Source organism: Castor canadensis, chromosome 11, assembly GCF_047511655.1.
Source record: "Castor canadensis chromosome 11, mCasCan1.hap1v2, whole genome shotgun sequence".
NCBI lineage: Eukaryota > Metazoa > Chordata > Mammalia > Rodentia > Castoridae > Castor > Castor canadensis.
Window position 1 is genome coordinate 100,955,087 of NC_133396.1, and position 18,743 is coordinate 100,973,829.

The 18,743-nt window shown below is 43.7% G+C and overlaps 2 protein-coding genes across 2 annotated transcripts in view; one reads left to right on the forward strand and one right to left on the reverse strand.

Annotated features, from left to right (window-relative positions):
- Positions 1 to 815: 815 nt before the first annotated feature.
- Ncstn (nicastrin) lies at positions 816 to 15,313 on the reverse strand. The gene is made up of 17 exons (XM_074047695.1): positions 15,148 to 15,313; positions 13,807 to 13,911; positions 10,057 to 10,180; positions 9,506 to 9,627; positions 8,920 to 9,065; positions 7,894 to 8,044; positions 7,500 to 7,609; positions 7,080 to 7,232; positions 6,323 to 6,427; positions 6,079 to 6,156; positions 5,205 to 5,377; positions 3,693 to 3,795; positions 3,485 to 3,580; positions 3,103 to 3,190; positions 2,702 to 2,856; positions 2,196 to 2,408; positions 816 to 1,607 (listed from the first exon to the last, which is right to left on the reverse strand). Exons 1-17 carry the CDS (start codon positions 15,230 to 15,232, stop codon positions 1,485 to 1,487), a joined length of 2,130 nt encoding a protein of 709 aa, XP_073903796.1. The 5' UTR covers positions 15,233 to 15,313; the 3' UTR covers positions 816 to 1,484.
- Positions 15,314 to 15,333: 20 nt separating this feature from the next.
- Positions 15,334 to 18,743, forward strand: part of Copa (COPI coat complex subunit alpha) — a 36,956-nt gene continuing 33,546 nt past the window's right edge. Inside the window, exons 1-3 of the mRNA XM_020168537.2 lie at positions 15,334 to 15,491; positions 18,201 to 18,314; positions 18,509 to 18,582. Of these exons, the coding sequence (XP_020024126.1) occupies positions 15,452 to 15,491; positions 18,201 to 18,314; positions 18,509 to 18,582 (228 nt within the window). The 5' untranslated portion in view covers positions 15,334 to 15,451. The remainder of the gene's footprint in view (positions 15,492 to 18,200; positions 18,315 to 18,508; positions 18,583 to 18,743) is intronic.

The following is an 18,743-nucleotide window of genomic DNA, read 5'->3' on the forward strand; positions in this document are numbered from 1 at the left end:
GGCCAGTTCTCTATGGTTGCTGGTCTTCAGGCATGTCAGAAAGAGACTCTTGGCCAGCATCGAAGAGACATGCTGGGCTTAGGCTTCTACCCTGCTGCTTCTCTTTCTCTCTCAGCTGACTCAGCTGCTGCCCACAACCATTTAGCAGTTCTCTGTACTCCAGAAAACCTAGGGAATTAGTGTCTCTTCACAGAGCTATGGTTTTCCTTCTGAGACAGATCCAAACCACTCTTAGTCTACAAAACACCCACCATCAACAGACAACCTAAACTTCTTAGCATGCCACCCAAGAACATTCTGGTATACTCCCAGCTTCTCTTCCTCATCATGGCCCAGGCAACTTACCATTTCCCAAATATGACTTGTGCCTTTGGCTGTTCTTCCATACCTGGTGAACTCTTAAGTTGTTACTCAAATGTTACCTTCACTGCTCTCAATTGTACCATGTGCTACTGGAGTACTCTGGATATACTGGATTACACCTAGTAGTAAGTCTACATCTTCCCTCACCCCAACTACTCAAGGGAAGGGTTGTATTTGCTTCGTCTCTGTACCCCAGTCAGTGTCTCAAAGTGAATAAAGAAATATCTGTCCATTATAAAGTGAGAAGAAACTATGCTAACATTGCTCTTAAAGGGGGTGCTCCAGTTGTTCTACACTGGGCCCTTCTATTAGGACTTCAACTGTGTTTGAAAGGGCCTTACTTCTGGTGTCCTCTGCAGACCAAGAAGATAGTGTGCAAGGTAACAATTTAATGTACTTCAGATTAGAAGTCACTGAACATGGTGGTCTGGGAAGAATAACAAGAGTGCAAGTCATGTGGGGATAATTTTAATGAAACTCACTATTTATATATTTACAAAAAAGGGGGGACCCAACAAAAATAGATATTACAGCTTAATAAAAAGTACAACAGAGCACTGTGGGCTAGAGGTGGGATACCCACCCGGCAGCATGCCCATCCTAATGTGCCATCTGAGGACTCGGAGAAAGGACAGTGGGAAGCAGACAGCAGGCTCAGCCCAGAGAACCTGTTCTTCTCCTCATGGGTTCACTGTAGTAAGATCCTGACGCTCAACCCTTCATGTCCTTCATCCTGGTCCAGTAGGTGATTGGGTATGGGGGTGGGGGTTGGGTGACAGTGGGAGCAGAGGGGGGTACAGGGCAGGGTGAAAATGAAGAGGAATCCTGAGGAAGGGCAAACAAGGGTGGACAACTCGGGAGTGAAAAGGAGCAGGAAGCTTCTATCATAATCCCGGAAACTTGCAGTGGTAGGGAAGGAGGAAGAAATGGGGAAGAGGGAGCTGAGCTGGGGAGGCAATCTGTTTACCTCTCCCTGTCTCAGACAGTTCTACTCCTTTACACTAATCCCAGTCTGAGACAGGCCCAGAAAGATTCCAGTGACAAATTAGCAGTCTGATCCCAGTAGGACAACTGCTCCAGGAAGTGAAATACAGAGCTGGCAGGGAGAGATGGAGTCCTCCTCAGTAAGACACAGCTCCTGGCTCTCGGGGAGTGATGAAAAGGACATCAGCTTTGGCGTTGATGCAGTAGGTAACGATGAGAGAGAAGACCAGGATGCCGAAGCCCACCATCAGGGTGATAAACTGCGGGGGGGATGGGGAAGGGGAAGGGTGTGAGCAGGGAAGGAGAGAGGGTCTCAGAACTCATTGCAGTTTTGGAAAATTAGAGTCAGGAATTAGGACAGCAGAATTCTGGTGCTGGCTTCAAGCACCAAGTATGGAATAATCATGGGCAACATCTTCCCAATCTGCAGACTTAACTTTCCTCATTTGAAAAGACAAGTATCTGTTCTTGCTTCAATCTTGTATCACTTAGATTTTAAGTATCTTGAAGGAAGGACCCATGGCTCTGACTCTCTTGTGGTGTCTACATTACTGACTTTCTTATGACAGGGGCTCAATGAACATTAGATTGATTTATCCCAGCTGAGCCAGATGGGGAACGTCAGGAAAGAGTAGGAATGACCTCCTGGGATTCACAGGCTCTCCAAAATGAATATGCACTCAGACTACCGGTGAAGAAAAGCCTCCCAATGGGATTCCTAGGGACAGATATGCAGTAGGTTTTGCTGCAAATCTTCAGCAAATGGAAGGTAGAAGGGGGTATGAGAAAAGAGACAATAGAAAGGAGTCAAATAGATCTCTGCCACCTCTTCTCTGGCCCCATCTCACCTCAAGCTCTTTGCTGGCAATTAGGAATATCCGGGCACGGATATCTTTCCAGCGGCTCTCAGTCCATGTAGAATATTCAGTGGAGCTCCACTGACTCAGTTCGAAGGCAGGAGACAAGGCCCTGGCCAGTCGTGCTGTAGAACGCACGCACCGTGGAAGCCGGTCTGTCTCGTTGGAATTCAAAGGGCCCTGCACCCATGAGTACTCATACAGCTGCACAGGAAGATGGGCCACAACACAGGGCTGAGGTGACCCTCTTCTCACTTGCTCCTTATACTCCTATCTGTATCACGCTTGAACCAAATGTGTTAACTGGCTGCCATCCCTTTATGATGTAGGTGGTCCAGTTTCACCCAGGCTACTGCTTCTTCAACACTTAAGTTCACAGGGCTGCATCCCTCCACCTCTCCATCCCAATCCCCCAGGTCCATGTGGGCCTAGGCGATCCTCTGATTTTCCCAAAAGAAAGAGGCCCTGGGGCACCTCCGACACCCACCAACACTCACATCCTTGTTTTCATTTGGGACTTTACTTGGATCCTGGCACTGCTCTCGGGTGAGGTCGATCACCTTGCCAGTCAAATTTGCCAAGGCATACTGCACAACATAAGTGGTGTTGGTGGGGCTGGAGACGGCGATGTAATGTTGAAGAGGCCCATCGCCTGATTGCAGGCCAGAAGAAAGGGATGGGGATAGGCAGAAACAGGAAGAGCCCAAGATTGGCAGAAGCCAGAAAAGAGAAGTTTCAGAGAACAGGATTAAACAAACATGAGGAGAAGGAAAATAGGGGAAAGAAAACAGAGAGGAAAAAGAGAAAAAAAAAAAAGAGTGAAGATTAAACCAAAATGATGTCTTGTTTTTATATATTTCCTCAGCTAAGGGCTGCCCTTCTCATACTAGATGCTTACCCAAGTAGGACCTTAGGTCCTGTCTGAGAATAGACTGGAACCATGAGTTGTTGGCTCTAACAAGGAAACCATAGAGCAGGCGAGTAACCTAGGATTAGAAAAGAGAGAAGAAAAAATGTTGTGATTTGCAACAAGGCTACTAGGGAAAGAATTAGTGGAGATCCAGTTATGGGGTAGGAGCCAGACAACACTTGGGAGACAGTGGCTGGCTCATATGGATGCAGATGAGGGCCACCCAAGAGCTGTCTGGGGCATCATCATTGCTGGCATGAAGAGGCACACTGAATTCCAAAGTTTAGGAAGTAAGGCAAAGGACATAGAGGATAGGGGCAGTCTTCTGAGTAAACAAGACAGAAAGGACTGGAAGCCCATCTATTCTTACTGTGTGGGGATCAGCCTGAACTGTGTGGTTGAAGTTGGTTCCTCCTGCAAGCTCGTATAGTGCACGTCCCAACACTGTGGCCACATCCGCCAGGGCCTGTGGTAGGTGAGGAGAGGGGCTAAATTGCTCATCTCTTCTTTCTTCAGTTGCTTCATTCTAACCATTTTCACTGTTCCCCATGTTCCCACTCTGCCTGGGTCAGTGTTACCTTGGCAGTGTCTGTCACAAAGTCCAGGTCCTCTTCAGGGCTCAGCCATTCAGGATAGCTCACATTAATGTTTTCAGCAGTGTCGTAAATGCTCTGGTAATAGCTGCCAGGAAAGTCAGCATGAGCCATGGCTACACTCAGCCAGGGCTTTGGCCTTTTCCTACTCAAATGCCCCTTGGCATCTTATTTTTCATCATCCAGGAGAAGGCAGAGAGAATGGGGAGGTAGGAGAAGGAGAGGGGTGTCTAGAGAAATATAGACTAGCAGGCATCAGTGGTCATGCCTGTAGTCCTAGCTAGTTGAGAGGCTGAGATCAGGAAGATAGTTCAAGATCCCATCCCTAAAATAACCAGAGCAAAATGGATGGGAAGTTTGGCTCAAGCAGTAGAGCATCTGCTTTACAAACATGAAGCCCTCAATTCAAACCCCAGTCCCACAAAAAAAAAGAAAGAAGAAAGAAATCACCTGATGGACAAGGCAGAAAAGATAAATAAGCTTTAATCTCAAGAGACTCTTCTAATCATTAGGGCTGGAGACATAGGAGGATGGCTAAGAGGCTTTTCAGAGAACTGCCACACACAATCACAGCAGCTGTGTAAGTGTTCCAACCAACATTTATATTGACAGAGGCTGGGAGTAGGGGGGAATAGCAGGTCCTAGGAGCAGGCATGCTCATAGATATAAATGAATACACTGGATCAAATCACCGTGGTGGTCCTTGGGGAGCTCCCAGCCTTTACTATGACTAAAGCCTTTCCCCACACAGTCGAATCAGTCACATAATCGAGTCCAAAACACTTTCAAATGACGAACCATTCTTCACCCCAGAGTAACAAAAAGAAAAGCTTTAGAGGAGAGCTGATCCTAAGACTAGAATTACTCCCCTAAGTGAATGAGAAGGGAGTCTTGGCTAGGATTGGAGAACCAGAGCTTAAGAATTTTCACTCAGTACTCATTTGGCTCCAGAGAGACAGGGGAGGTAGCAATCCAGCCTGAGAAGTTCCTGTTATCCCAGGCTTCAAGTTAGGAGCAGCTTAACGGTACCTAGAAAAGAGGTAACTACAGCACCTCATTTCTTATCTCTGGAGCTTTCTCACCACACTGAACCATGTGTACTTATGCATGGCAAGAACATATTACATTTCACACAACAAGTACTGTGTGGCTCCCTGGGTGGGCCCCAGAGAGGGGCCATTCTCATTTTCCAGCCAAAGAACCCCTCATCCTTCCCATGCTCTGGTTTGAGATGACGCCCTCTGCTGGCAGCCCTGGGAAACTCATATCCCAGGAGAACCTGCAAGAAGCTGAACCCTAGAAGATGATTGTTTTACGAAGAGGTGAGGTTGAGCAAGTCAATTAGGTGGTTAGGCCTGATGTGAACAGGCTACTGAGCAAAAAAGCCACGCTACCTGGAGGTTTTCCAGAAGTGGGAGGTGGGGAGAAGGAGAGTGAACTTCCTCCCAGATTGCAAAATAGACTGCATTTGAGAATGTAGAGCCAGGTGACTCTTACCGGTTATTGAAGGAACCAAAGTGGTCAGCCAGAACGACACCAGAGATGTTTCGAGCTCGGAGAAATCGCTGCAGAGAAGATGGTGGGAGGGCCCAGGACTGATTCAGTCTCTTGAGGACAACAGTAGGGACACCAACACCACTCCTCTCCAGTGTGGCTAGGAGGTCTTCCACCTGAGATGGAGAGAAAGGCTGACTGCTGGGAGGTGGGGTATAAGAAGCAGGATGGCTCTCCTAGGCCTGCTGCATTTCAGGTTTCCTGCCTGGGGAGTTTCCTGTCTTACACTGTTTTAGATCTATATTCTTTGGAACTTTTGGGACCAAGATCTGAATTTGTTATAGCACCCATCATTCTTTTTACAGTTAGGAAATTGGAGCTCTGTCCTCAGGACTCTGACTTGTCTTCAGTGAATGTTTCACTAATTTGTTGTGAATTGGAGGGAGCAAATAACAATGAAAACCCCTATGTCAAATGCCAAACAGATAACCAATTCTGTAAGTGCTATAGGAGTCCTAAGAAGGGATGACAATAAAGGCTTGAGAGGCAGGAAGAGGAGGATCACATGGAGAAAAGCAGGTCTAACACTGCACGTGGTATGGAGGGTCTTGAAAAAGCAGTGAGGAAAGTGGAGGGCAATTTGAGTTGGGAGTCTGACACAACCAGGATTCCAACAGGGAAGCCTTGATAACTGGATCCATGGGCAACAAGGAGAGGTCCTTATGGGTCAGGCATCAAAAGATAAGAGAGCTACCCATTCAAGGGACCCAACAGAATATCACTGAGCTCATGATTTTTCCTAGCAAGACATATTAGCTGTAGTATTCATCCTTTAGTCAATATACAATCTAATCCTTTCTCTTATCTGTTGAGTTACCTGGTTCTGTACAGACTCATTTTTCTGAGACATGGGATCTGTGTACATCCAGAGATCTAGTGAAGTTCTTAAGGCCACCTGTGAAGGATGAAGAAGCAACATTTATAGTTTGTTTCCTGTTGTGGTCCATGCCTGGGGGAAAGGAATCAAGGGAAAAGTTGGTGGTGTTGGCATCAAGGGCAAAAGAACAACAGAGGAGGAAGCTTAAATTGAAGGAAGTGGGTGGAGGACACAAACTGCACACCTGTCCCAGCTCCACGAATGAGTCAATGTTCTCTAACCGCACAGGAAACTTGCCCTTTTCCATATCGTAGACCATTCTCGAGCTGCCAATGTAGTCGAAAGTTTCCTGAGGGGTGAAGATAGGAGGGAAAAGGGACAGAAATTCTAAAGGATTAGGACAGTCTCAAGGAAGCCAGATCATCAAAGCTGTAGGCAAGAATACTACTGTCTCAGGTCATCTGAACTGCTGGTCACATTATAGTCATGTGACTTCCTTTCCTCTGCCCTCCACCTCCCAGTTGTGACTATTCCTCACACATATGTATCACAGGACTTCTTGAGCCTAGAAATGGAGAAAGCAGCCTCAGTAAAAGGCCCAAGGCAAACATCAGCTATTATGTGTCTATGTCTTGACTCTCCCCTACCTCTATCAGCTCAGTCTTTGTTGCTACTCCCTTATGCCAGGGCCAGGCAGTGATACCAGCAGGGAGAGGCAGTATCTCTCAGGTAGCAGTAAAGGGATTCAGACAATGAAAACAAAAGGAGGCCTCAAATAGATCTTGTCAGTAGGAAAGAGAGGATGTTGGTAACACACCAATTCAGGGCATAGAAGCTTCCTAAAATAGAGGGCTCCAAAGGAGAAACACATATGGACACACAGAAAATCTCTACTGATTAACAACTAAGGCCAAGTGCTTAGGTCTTCCCCAATAATAACCATTCCAACCTTTATCATTCCACTTTTCCTGGTCATTCTGCTCTAGGCAAAGAACCCTTACCCCTTGGAAGAAGACAAACATGACATTGCGGGGCAGGGTGGATACATCAGGTGCCTTGTGCAAAGCTTCAGCTGCAGCCAGCAGGGTGATGAAGGAGGCAACTGCACTTTCAGCCCCTGGGGCCACATTCCAGAAAAAGGAACGGCTGTCCAGCTGGGTAAAACAGAAGACACGGCTGGAGAAGCACACTTTAAAACTGCAAATTAGGATCAGTCCCAAAGTTCCCTTGCCTGCTCCAGCCAAGAGAATATATGTATGTATGTTGGGGAAATGTTGGGATAGAACCCAGGAGTTCCACAGTTCAGATCTCTCTCCATTTAAAGCTCTCCAGTGTATTAACTCTGAAATTTGATATGCTCAAGAGAGGCCTGCCAGCCTTCTGTGCCAACCCTGCCCATGCTGATCAGGGGCAACACTCACCCGGGTAGCAGCAACTATAACCCTGTCATCAGGCTCTAATGTTCCAGATGTATTGACAGGTTTAAGCATGCTCCATACATTGTAGTCAGATAGGGGGTCACAGACGATTTCTGAGCAGGACACAAACAACAAGAGATCAAGACTAAGGGAGAGGAAAGCTTGTGAGACCTCTCAGAGTCAATGCCCCATGGACTCTGAGGGTCATTTTCTCTACCTCCAACTGTCCCAAGTTGGGCACAAGCTGCCTAAATTTAGGTCAGAATTTTTGCTGCTTCTCCCATCCAGTGCTTGCTTTCTGTGCCCGCTTCTTCCCTACTGTGGTCTTACCAACCTTCCTAGCCTGGTCCCCCTGCCCTAATAGCAGTCCATCTAATATGGCTTGTATCTCCCCTACCTGGGTTGATGCTGAAGGTGCTCTGGATGAAGCTACGCCGCATGCAGGTAGCGGTGCTGATGACAGCATGCATGTGTGAGAAGAGCTGCATAGCACACAGTGGGAAGGTTGGTGCTGAACCATTCAGACTCAGGTTGTGATCTTGATAGCACTAGAAAGGGAGATGGACCCCAATAAGACAGCCAGCTGTGGAGTTCCTCTCTTCTCAGAAAGAGGAAGACCCAGCTCCATCCTTAAGACATTCCCTTTTGGGACACATTTGTCCCTGAGCTACAGGTATAGGATCTATAAGGTCAAAGAGAAAAAGTACTTAATAGGTACAGAGGGACATGGACTCAGTGGTGTGGTTGGAGCAGATGAACTTATCTCATCCCAAATGGCCTTGGCCAAGCTTCAGTTACTTTTGTTTGTTTTTTGAGATAGGGTCTTGCTATCTAGCCCAGGCTAACCCCAAATGCATGATCCTCTTGCCTTAACTTCCCAAGTGCTGAGATTACAGATGTGTGCCACCATACCTGGCTTCAGCCACTGTTCTTAAAATGTGAGATTTAAGGAACATTGGATAGAGATCAAACATAAGATTCAAGGCAGCTTGGACATCAACTCATGTTGTAACTCTGGACAAATCTTTTAACTGCTCTTAGTGTTAAAGTGAAGCTAGAGTAGAATTGGGACATATCAGAGCTAAAAAGAACCTCAGAAATTCCTAAGCTGAAATTTTCAATTACTAGTCCAATGCTCTTTTTATCTGGTTCTTTATCTTGGCTAACCACCTTGTTTACATTCTTTTTTCAAACATTCTTTATATTTTCTTTCAGTCTAAAAGTCTTTAATGCTGTGGTATCAGGCAGGAAAGAAAGAACTGGTAGAGGGGAATGTGAGGAAAATAAATTTATTGGTTCTTTTTCTGAGGAACTGCTTTTCAAAATGTGCACAAGTAGAACAAGCCTTCCTCCAAACAGGAGTAAAGAGTGAAAAATAATCCTCTTTCTCATCAAAATTGCTAGGAGCTGGCAGAATCAGTACCTGCTTAATGACCTTAGTTTCATTTTCATCTTCAAGAAGAAAGATGGGGAAACTAAAGTCTTCATAAGCCAAGCCATTGCCCACAGAGTTCCACAGTGTTTCTTTGCAATGAGCAAACTCTGACCCGTAGGAGTTGGAATAAACACCTGAAGGGAAGAAGGGGATGAGGGCAGACAGGTTATGAGGGCACCAAGCACTCAGAGACAAGGTAAAGGAGAAAAATAAGGACATCATAGAGTTGGGAGTAGGAATTCAAAAAGAGTCAGTGACTCAAAGAAGTAAGCATGAGTCTATCACCAGCCACACTAAAATAGAGACACTGATTATCGGAGAATCTTAGGCTGGCAGATTAGGGATCTGAGCATGTGAGAAGAAGGGATGATGGAAGGGAATAGGAAGAAAGGGAAGGAGGAGAACGAAGGAATGAAAAGTCAAAAGAAACCCTATCTTCTGTTTGGGAGTCAGTTGCTTGCAATGCATATAGACACAGACAGATACATACCTCCCCCCACCGCCATAAAGACTTAAGACTGAAGCAACGAGCTTTGCATGATAGCAGGCTCTTCTGATCCTTAGGGGCTCTTACCAAATCCATCATTTGGACACTGCACACTAGGAGAGAAGCCTAAGGTGGAATTGGACTTATCCAAAGTCACTGCAAGACCAGCAATACGGCTGGTTCTTCCTTTCAGCTTTTCCATTATTTCCCTGGAACAGAGGAAATGCCATGAAAGAAGACAGGAAGGTATCAGATAGCTCCATACCCTGCCCCCTCAGAATGGAAACAAATGCACAGTTAAAGGAATTGGCACTATTAACTCACTTCTTCCCTTTTCGTCTCTAACTTCTGATTCTGGACTACGGTCCAATCTGAGTTCAGGGCTTAAATTTCATCTATCTTGTCCCTGGTGGGACCAAGACCTTGGTCACCTCTCCTCCTTCCTTGGGATCCTTACTAAACTCTACTTTTAAGGTTACCAAGATGATTCCCTTTGATAGTACTTAGACCAACTGTGCCCCCTTCCCTCTCCTGACCAGAGCAGGGCAGCAAAGGGAAGCTTCCACTCACAAATGTGAGGACTATTCACCAAATCTTTCTTTGTAAACATATTCCCAGGAGGCACATCCAGTTCTTACCTGTTAAAGAGCTTCCCCTCCAGCAGAACCATGTAAGGGGGGTTGGGGCCATCTGTCAAGACCCACTGCAGGTCTTCTGTTTTCTCTACTACGTGGATAACTCCTGTGTCCCCACTAATTGAAGCTGCCAGGACAGAATGGGTCAAAATAAAGTTCCCACAGGTAACAATCTGAGTTTGCCTCACTAATTCTACAGATCTTTTATCCTTAATGAGGTTGCAATACATTTGGGTGATTATAGCCCTCACTGGACTTGAACTGAAGAACTGGAGTTCCCCAGCTCCCTCTGAAAGAAGAAAAGGAAGACAAAAGAGCCCAAGGGAACTCATTTGAGACCTTATTCACTAAATACCTTCATTTAGTCTTCTTTTTTTTGCCCAATTTCAACAACTTTATTTAACTATACATACAAAATTCTAGAACAGTAGACATTCACATTTCTAAACCTATATTTTGCCTAGCAAATGACAAAGTCTAGAGATCTAGCTTGGACTTGTAGCTTTGACTCTTCTTTTGTGAAAACAGATTTCCTTGGCCTTAGTAGCCTTCTTGGATCATCATTTGTTTGCCTTATTTAGGAATGACTTTACTTGCACCTGGCCAGTTCTGGTGAGATTAATCAAGAATTCTGAGTTCTCTAGAACAGAGGTTCCCAACTAGAAAGTTTGGAATGGGTTACAGATGTGCTGATAATGATTGCCTTTCTTCCTGGGATCTAAGATTTCTAACGTCCCCTGGTTACCTACAGCCAGGAGCAGACTCACCATTTACCCTAGGATGCCCTATATGTAACACCCATTTCTATTTGTACTAGGATGCCACACAAATAACATTTCTATACATCTCATTATATGATAAAGATTGGGAAGCACTGCTCTAGAGCAGTACAGAATGTCTAGAATTCTACATAACTCAAGGCACTTTGGTAATATCCCTCAAGATCCCAGGGATCTACGTAGAAATATTCTAGGGTCTCCCTGTCAGTCTTTTCCCCATTGATAACTGGATGTGTTACTCATAAATTATCTTAAAGCAGTAGTTCTCAAAATCACTTTGGAGTTTTTCTTTCTTTTCTTTTCTTTCTTCTTTTTTTTTTGTGCTGGGGATGGAATTCAGGGCCTCTTGCATGCTAAAAATGTGCTCTACCAATGAGCTACATACCCAACCCCCAGCGATTTTAAAAATACTGATACTTGGGTCTTTCCTCAGAGCTTCCAAATTAAAATCACTAAAAGTAGGAGCCCAGATACATGTATTTATAAAACACACCACATGTAGTGCTTTATTATACACAGCTAGGCATGAGAACTATGCTTCTAGACCAAGGCACTGAAACACTAGTAGGATACAAAAACCATAAGTACTTCCCAATTGCTTGCAAGTAAGATTTTTCTACCATGGGATCTGATAAAATCTAGGTATCAAACCAGGACACCCAACATTTAACTATGGCTTATATATAGTAAACACTGAACGAGTTATTGTTAGAGGTGATAGTAATAAAATATGGAGAATATCAGAGTCTAGAACAACTTAAGATAAAGATACCAATGGAAGTTCTAAGTAAAACAACAAACAACAGCCTGTGATATGGCATTTAAAATACAGGAAAAGAGAAAGCTAGTGTGGTAAATAAATTTTTAAAAATAGGTAACTTCAGCTCCAGGGAGGACAGGAAGAGAACAAGCTATGATAATGAACTAAAGAAACCTGGACTCTAAATCTGGGTTACAACTGATTACGTAGTTTCAAGCAACTTGCTTACATTCTCTGCGAGGAACAGCTTTTCTACCCTTACTCATAGGGTGGGAAGGTAAAAAAGAAACTTATATACAGCTTCTTTTGAGCACTTTAAAGATCAATAGAAGTAGATCACTATAATTAGAAAATCAAATCTACATCTCACTTTTTCTCCTTAGTTTTATTACCTTAGCAATCCTAATTAAAGAGAGTAGTCTGTTCAGAATGGACAGATAAGATGAAGTAAGACTTAGAAATAAGTAGGTTGAAAAGAAAACATGATCTTAATGAGGAAGTGGCCAGAGTCCAACCCCTCCCCTCTTGTATAGGCACTTGGCGTTATCTATAGAGGCTACTGCTTTGGTTTCCACAGGGCTGCTTGAAGAACATGCAGCAGGATGACTCATTTCCAAAGGGGATTTTTTTTTTGTGGTACTGGGGTTTGAATTCAGACTTCATGATTATAAAGCAGGCACTCTACCATTTAAGCCACACCTCTAGTCCATTTTGCTCTGGTTATTTTGGAGATGGGGGTCTTGAAAACTATTTGGCCAGCCTGGCTTTGAACCTCGATCCTCTCAATCTTAGCCTCCCAAGTAGCTAGTACTACAGGTATGAGCCACTGGTGCCCAGCTCCAAGAGGATTTTTTAGAACCCAACGCCTAGAGGCTGGGGTCCTGGCCTTTTGCACTTACAGTGAGGTCCAGCAGTCTGATCTCTGCCCATTCTGGACCTGGTTTTCTTTCATCCACAAACCCAGTTTAGAAACTAGATCCAACAAAAACTTTGAGATTCTTTATTTGAGGCTGTTTGGAACTGACCAACCTATTCTGAGTGTTTCCTATAGTTAGAGACACGGGGCAATTAACACACACAGCATAGCTCAAGGAAGGACAGACAGAAAAGTATTTACTATCTCCCTGAGCAAATTCCTTACTTCCCAGTAACCCAGTTTCCTCTTACTAAGTCAGAAGGTTCAGGCAATAACCCAGTACTGCTGAGACCATGTCATTCATTCAACATCATCAATAAACTTCTATTAAAATATAGTTTGGGTGCTTGCGTGTTGCTTAGTGGGAGTGAGCACATGCTTGCACCCTCTTGATCAAGAGAAAATTGCCTTGTCAAGAAAAAAAAAATATATATATATAGTTTGAAGCTGGATGTGGTAGTTTGTACCTGTAATCTCAGCACTTGGGAGGCTGAAATAGGAGGATCACAGGTTTGAGACCAGCTAGAGCTACATAGTAAGACCCTATCTCAAGAAACCAAAAAGGATAGCTCAACTTTTAGTTTTGTGCCAAACTATTTCAAGCATTATTACAGGAATAAACTGAAATTCAGATAATTAATTTGATGATGAAGAAGCCATGAACAGACCCTAAGTTTCCTGCTTTCCTGCAAAATTGTATTCCAACAAAGCCACTGTCCACGGAAAATCAAAATCTGAAGATAATAGCTTAAGTAGCAGATGAACTGGCATTCGGCCTTCAGATCACAACTTTTTTTCCCTTTGATTTTTATAGTTTTTTAGAAACATAGTATAATGGCACTTTGTTTTGGAACACATTTACAAAGCATAAAGATACATCCAAATGCTTCACTCATTCCTCTTACAACTATTTAGCATTTCCAGTGCTACTTGAGAGGCTGAGATCAGGAGGCTCTCGGTTTGAGGCCAACCTGGGCAAATAGTTCATGAGACTCCCCCCATCTCCAAAATAACCAGAACAAAGTGGACTGGAGGTGTGGTTCAAGTGGTAGAGTGCCTGCACTTGAGTTCAAAACTCAGTCCCACCAAAAAAAAAAAAAAAAAAAAAAAAAAGCATGCAGCATTTACTAAATGTTAGCTCTTATAAATTATCATGCCTAGCTTGACAGATGGCGCTTGATCACCTCCTACTCACATAATCTGAGTGCCAAGACTCTTAAGCAGGATGTGGATCTTAGTACCTGCCATTCAAACTGAAATATTAATGGCCACAAACACAAATCCCAATCTCAACTTACATTGGCAGCCAATCTGATGAGTGGCATTGAGCAGACGGACACAGGGAGCTGTTTTATTTAAGGGAATGTAGATCTTCCTCTCCACTGAGTTTCCCCTACACAAACCTAATCAGAGATAAAAGCATTAGAAGAAATTGAGAGACAGAAGTACGAGCCTCTATCATGTCATTGCTTGACTCATGGCTTGGGTAAATCATTCATTATCATACTTTGTAAAATGTGGCTAATGTCCATTCTTTTCACTTCTTGGACACACTGTTGGGAAAAACAAGTGCTCTACAGAGTATCTAGCTATGTGTGACAGAAGCTCATTAAACTTCACAAAGAGCAACCATCAAGATAAAAGAGAGAAAATTTGATTTGTCAAAGAAAAGCTGTTTGACTTTAGATGTGCCTGCTTCTAGTTGCGTAGGTTAATCCACTGCTGCTTTTCTATCCCGTATGTCTATTAATAGTTAGTAAAGGAGTGCTGGTCTAAGAAGATAGATTACCAAAACCAACCAATTAAAAAACCCAAGACTTTTTTCCAGAAATCTTAACAGAACTGCCACACACCTGTTTAGTTAATCTAACACCAGTGGGTCATTTGCGTGTACCTACAGTGTGGAGCAGCTATAGTTTCTCCCTTAGGGGGGTATCTTTAAAAACAATATGAATTTAGGAAAGGAAACATTCATTATTATATAGGCATGTTTGCATTTTAGGGCTTGACCACTTAGAAAGCCATACACCAAACAACAACAACAACAAAAACCCAGAAAAGTGTGTTAACCAAACACTTATGCACATTATAAAAGCCTAGAATCATTACTTCACGGTCTTAACAGTACTCATAGCCTACCTCAGTCTCACTTTACTTATGAAAGAAACTGAGGTAAGACACAGGGACACGAGTCTATGGTGGAATCAACACGGCAAGAAATGAGAAGTCGACCTTTTCAGCACGGCACAACACACACAAAATAAGGCTGTTTTGGTCTCAAAAACCCTAAATGAGGGGAAGCAAGCGCAAGTTTCACACCTGTCCCTTTTGCTTGTGGGTGGGGTGGCTGGGACTGTGGGGAAAACGAGGCATCAGGATAAGGTGGGAGAGAATCCAGCTGGAAATCCAGGAAGAGGCCTGGAGAAGGGAATGAAGCGACACGACCCGCCGCGGGTTAGAAGGAATAAAGATCCAGGGAAAGGGGGGAACTTCTGTCGTGGGAACGAAAGAGAAAGAGATTTATAGGGTGGGGGGACAGAGGGGCAGCGGGGACCAGAAGGGAAATGCTGGCGCCTGCTGCTGGGCAGATCCGGAGGGTACCTCTTAGAGAACGCAGCTCGCTGGCGGGGAGGCCTCACCTGCCAGTAGTACGGAGAAACACAGAAGGCGAAAAAGACCCCGACTTCCCGGGTCAGCCTCAAAGCCGCCCCTAGCCGTGGCCATTTTGCCTCTCCACTGAGCAGAGCTTCAGTTCCTCTCCAGTCCGGTAGTGGTCTCTCTAGGCTACTACGAGTACCGTCTCCGTGGCAGCTCCAGAGACCGGAAGTTCGTTTCTGTGGAGCTTCCGGGAGCTGCGGTCGGGTGGCTGACGTGGAGGCACCCAAAGGGAAACCGGGAGTGGCAGGGCCCGGTAATCTGGCGTCGTAGCCAGAGGTCTGAAGGATGCTCACCAAATTCGAGACCAAGAGCGCGCGGGTCAAAGGTAGTGGAGGAGAAAAAGGGGAACATGGAGGTTGTATGTCGGGGGCGGCGCTGTCACAGGGGAAGAGAGAACGGGTGGACTTGTCGATGGAATTAGGCCCACCGGACAAAGCCGGAGGAAGACGCGAGGGAGGGAGGTTATGTTGGTGGGCATCTCTGCAGTCCTGTCTCCATGTGTCCCGGGGCTTTGATTTCCCCGCCCCGCAGGGAATCTCTTAGGCCCGCTCCCTGTTCTTTCCCTTCCCCTTCTCTCTTGGGAGCTGTGCTCCTGACTTTTATTTTTCTACTCCCAAGGCCCTGTCACCTTTTTGATGACAGCGTCGTATGGGGATTGAGTCTCACCTCTGTCACAGTAGCTTTTTCGGGAATGAGCACTGGCTACTATACGTAAGGAGGCCTAATCTGCACCTAATTAACAGCCAGTGCATCCGTTGGGCCTTTTTGCCTACTTGAAAATAGGGCATTGAGGAGTATATTCCCAAGAGAGATTGATAGGGTTGTCAGATAAAATATAAGACCCCTGTTTTATATTTGAATTTCAGATAAATGAGTAATATTTTAGTCATAATTTTTGTAGGAAAATGAGATTGCAGTAGTCTTTCAGACTGTCAAAGTGAGAAAAGCAGAGAAGTAAGATCTATTGAGACCTGTAAAAACATCTGGAATATGTAGTAAAGTGCAGCATATCACTATGCTGGCGTGGTGAAGTGATTTGGAACTTGTTCTTTGGAGTTAGATGGGCTTGATTTGGAATCCTGAAGCATCTACCAACAAGCTATCTGACCTTAGGCAACATCTCTAAGTCTCTATTTCTTCATCTTTAAAATAAGGGTATCTTGTATGTACATGTAAATAATGAATCATTTAAAAAAATAAAAAAATAAATTAAATTAAATAAGGGTATTAACATTCTCTTATATAGAGAATTAAAATGAAAGTATGTGGAAAGTGTATTATGGTGGCTGGCTAGACTCAGTAGCTTGAAAACTGGAGGCCATTATTAATATGATAGTTTCTAACTCTCATGGGAGTCATGAAGAGTACCATTAAGAATTGGGGGGGGGGGGTTGGATGGCTGATGGGGTGGCTCAAGTGGTAGAGTGCCTGCCTAGCAAGTGTGGGCCTTGAGTTCAAACCCCAGTACTGCTGAAAAAAAAAAAGAAAGAGTGTTAAATGTACATCATAAAGACAAAAAAAAAAAATCTGTGGGATAAACATAAATATTCCATTATTCCATAAATAATGAACATAGCTTCACCTCATAGTAATTAAAGAAATGCAGAAAACCATAATATTTTGGAGGAGGTCTTAGATTCATAAAACAAAACAACAACTGATAATTTCCTGTGTTAGTCAACACATCAAAAAGGGTGCCTTCATAAACTTGGTGAGACTGCATATTAATAGTGTTTTTACAATTAAATAATATCTATCAAAATGTTAAAGGTACAGTTCTTCTACCTTTCAGGTCTGTAGCCTAAGGCAGAACTAATGCAAATAGCCTAGATTATACATAGTAATAATATCTTCAGTAGGCCCTTCTGATAGCCAGAAACTAGAGGCAAAATTTAAATGCCATCTCAGAATAATTTTTTTTTCTTTGAGCCCAGGTTCTTACTTTATGGCCCAGGCTGGCGGTGAACTCACAGTCTCCTGCCTCAGTCTTACTAGAACTGAGATTACAGGTGTGTTGGTCACCACATTCAGCTTGTGTCCTAGTGAACGAATCCAGAACCTCGAGCTTGCTAGGCAAGTGCTTTACCACTGGGCCAAATTGCCAGCCCCAGAATAATTTAAAAATGTAGTACATTTGCTGGATGTGTGGCTTAAGTGGTGGAGCACCTGCTTAACAAGCTCAAAGTTCTGAGTTCAAACTCTAGTACTCCTCCTCAAAAAAATGCTGCCAAAAATATGGTGCACTTGTTCCTTGCAGTTGTTAAAAAAAGAATGAGATTATGGTTATATGTACTTAAATGAATGTAAAGAGATCCATATCTGCAAAGGGTCCCCTCAGGCCTTTGTCTAAGTACTAATCTGCACTTGAATGGGAGAAAACTGTCCAAAACGTAGAACCATTTAGAGCCAGTTGTAGTGTTGCATGACTTTAATTGCAACACTTAGGAGGTTGATCGTTGAGTTGGAACCAGCCTGGGCTGTTACATAGTAAGACCCTGTTTCCAAAAAAAACCCAACCAACCAAATAGAAAGAACTCTTGTAGAGGGTAGAACAGTCCCTGGGCTCACTAAGGACTAGAAATAGTTTGTGTTCCTACTAGCTAGAATGGAAAAATTTCCTGATATTAACAAAGCATCATACAGAAACCTCAGATGGGAATTGCAATAACAATAATTCCAAAGTAGATCTAGATTATAGGTACTGTGGACCCCCGTAACAAAACTGAAACCAAGCCTCAAAATGATCAACTGATTCTCACTAACTTAACTGCATCCTAGAACAAAGTCCAACATTTAAATGCAGATTTTCCCCCCTTCGGTGGGACTGGGATTAACATTTAAAGGAATATAACAAAAGCCCAGCACCTAACATAAAATTTACATTTGGCATCAGCATGTTGAATGAATAAGGGAACAAATGAGTCTATGATTAACCTGCTGTTCCTTTTTCATATCAGAATTGACAAAAGGTGATATAGACCTTGCTTAGTTCACCATAACATTTTCTGTTTTCTCTCCCCTTACCTCATCCCAGGACTCAGTTTTCATCCCAAAAGACCCTGGATCCTGACCAGTTTACACAATGGGGTCATCCAGTTGTGGGACTATCGGATGTGCACCCTTATTGACAAGTTTGATGAACATGATGGTAAGAGAGTTTCTAGGAGGAAGTTTAAAAACAAATATTTATTGTCATCTAGATACTTAAACCTTGTTTGATATGAATTCCTTTAGAATTAAAGAATGTGGAAAAGATAAAACTGAAAAATCCTGACTAGGAATCACCTCAGAGATTAGAAAGAATAGCTTTCTCTAACACACATTGCTTGCCTTCTTCTCCAGGTCCAGTGAGAGGCATTGACTTCCATAAGCAGCAGCCACTGTTTGTCTCTGGAGGCGATGACTATAAGATTAAGGTACAGAGAGTCTATGAGAATAAAGGATAGAAGTTTATGGTAAGGTTTGGAAATTATGGAAAGGACTGAAAGGACAACTCATTCATAAGAGCTTAGGCTTTTAACGATATTATCCAGAGCACTTACCCAGCAAACATTCGGTGAGTGCTTACTGTGTACCA

What these genes read in the sequence shown, in the direction of transcription:
- Ncstn (XM_074047695.1), bottom strand. Translation starts at nt 15,232, where the DNA reads ATGGCCACGGCTAGGGGCGGCTTTGAGGCTGACCCGGGAAGTCGGGGT. An exon ending in TCCCAAATGAAAACAAGGAT is followed by an intron (nt 2,409 to 2,701) that starts GTGAGTGTTGGT and finishes CTTCCTGTGCAG; the next exon opens with CTGTATGAGTACTCATGGGT. An exon ending in TTGCCAGCAAAGAGCTTGAG is followed by an intron (nt 1,608 to 2,195) that starts GTGAGATGGGGC and finishes TCCCCCCCGCAG; the next exon opens with TTTATCACCCTGATGGTGGG.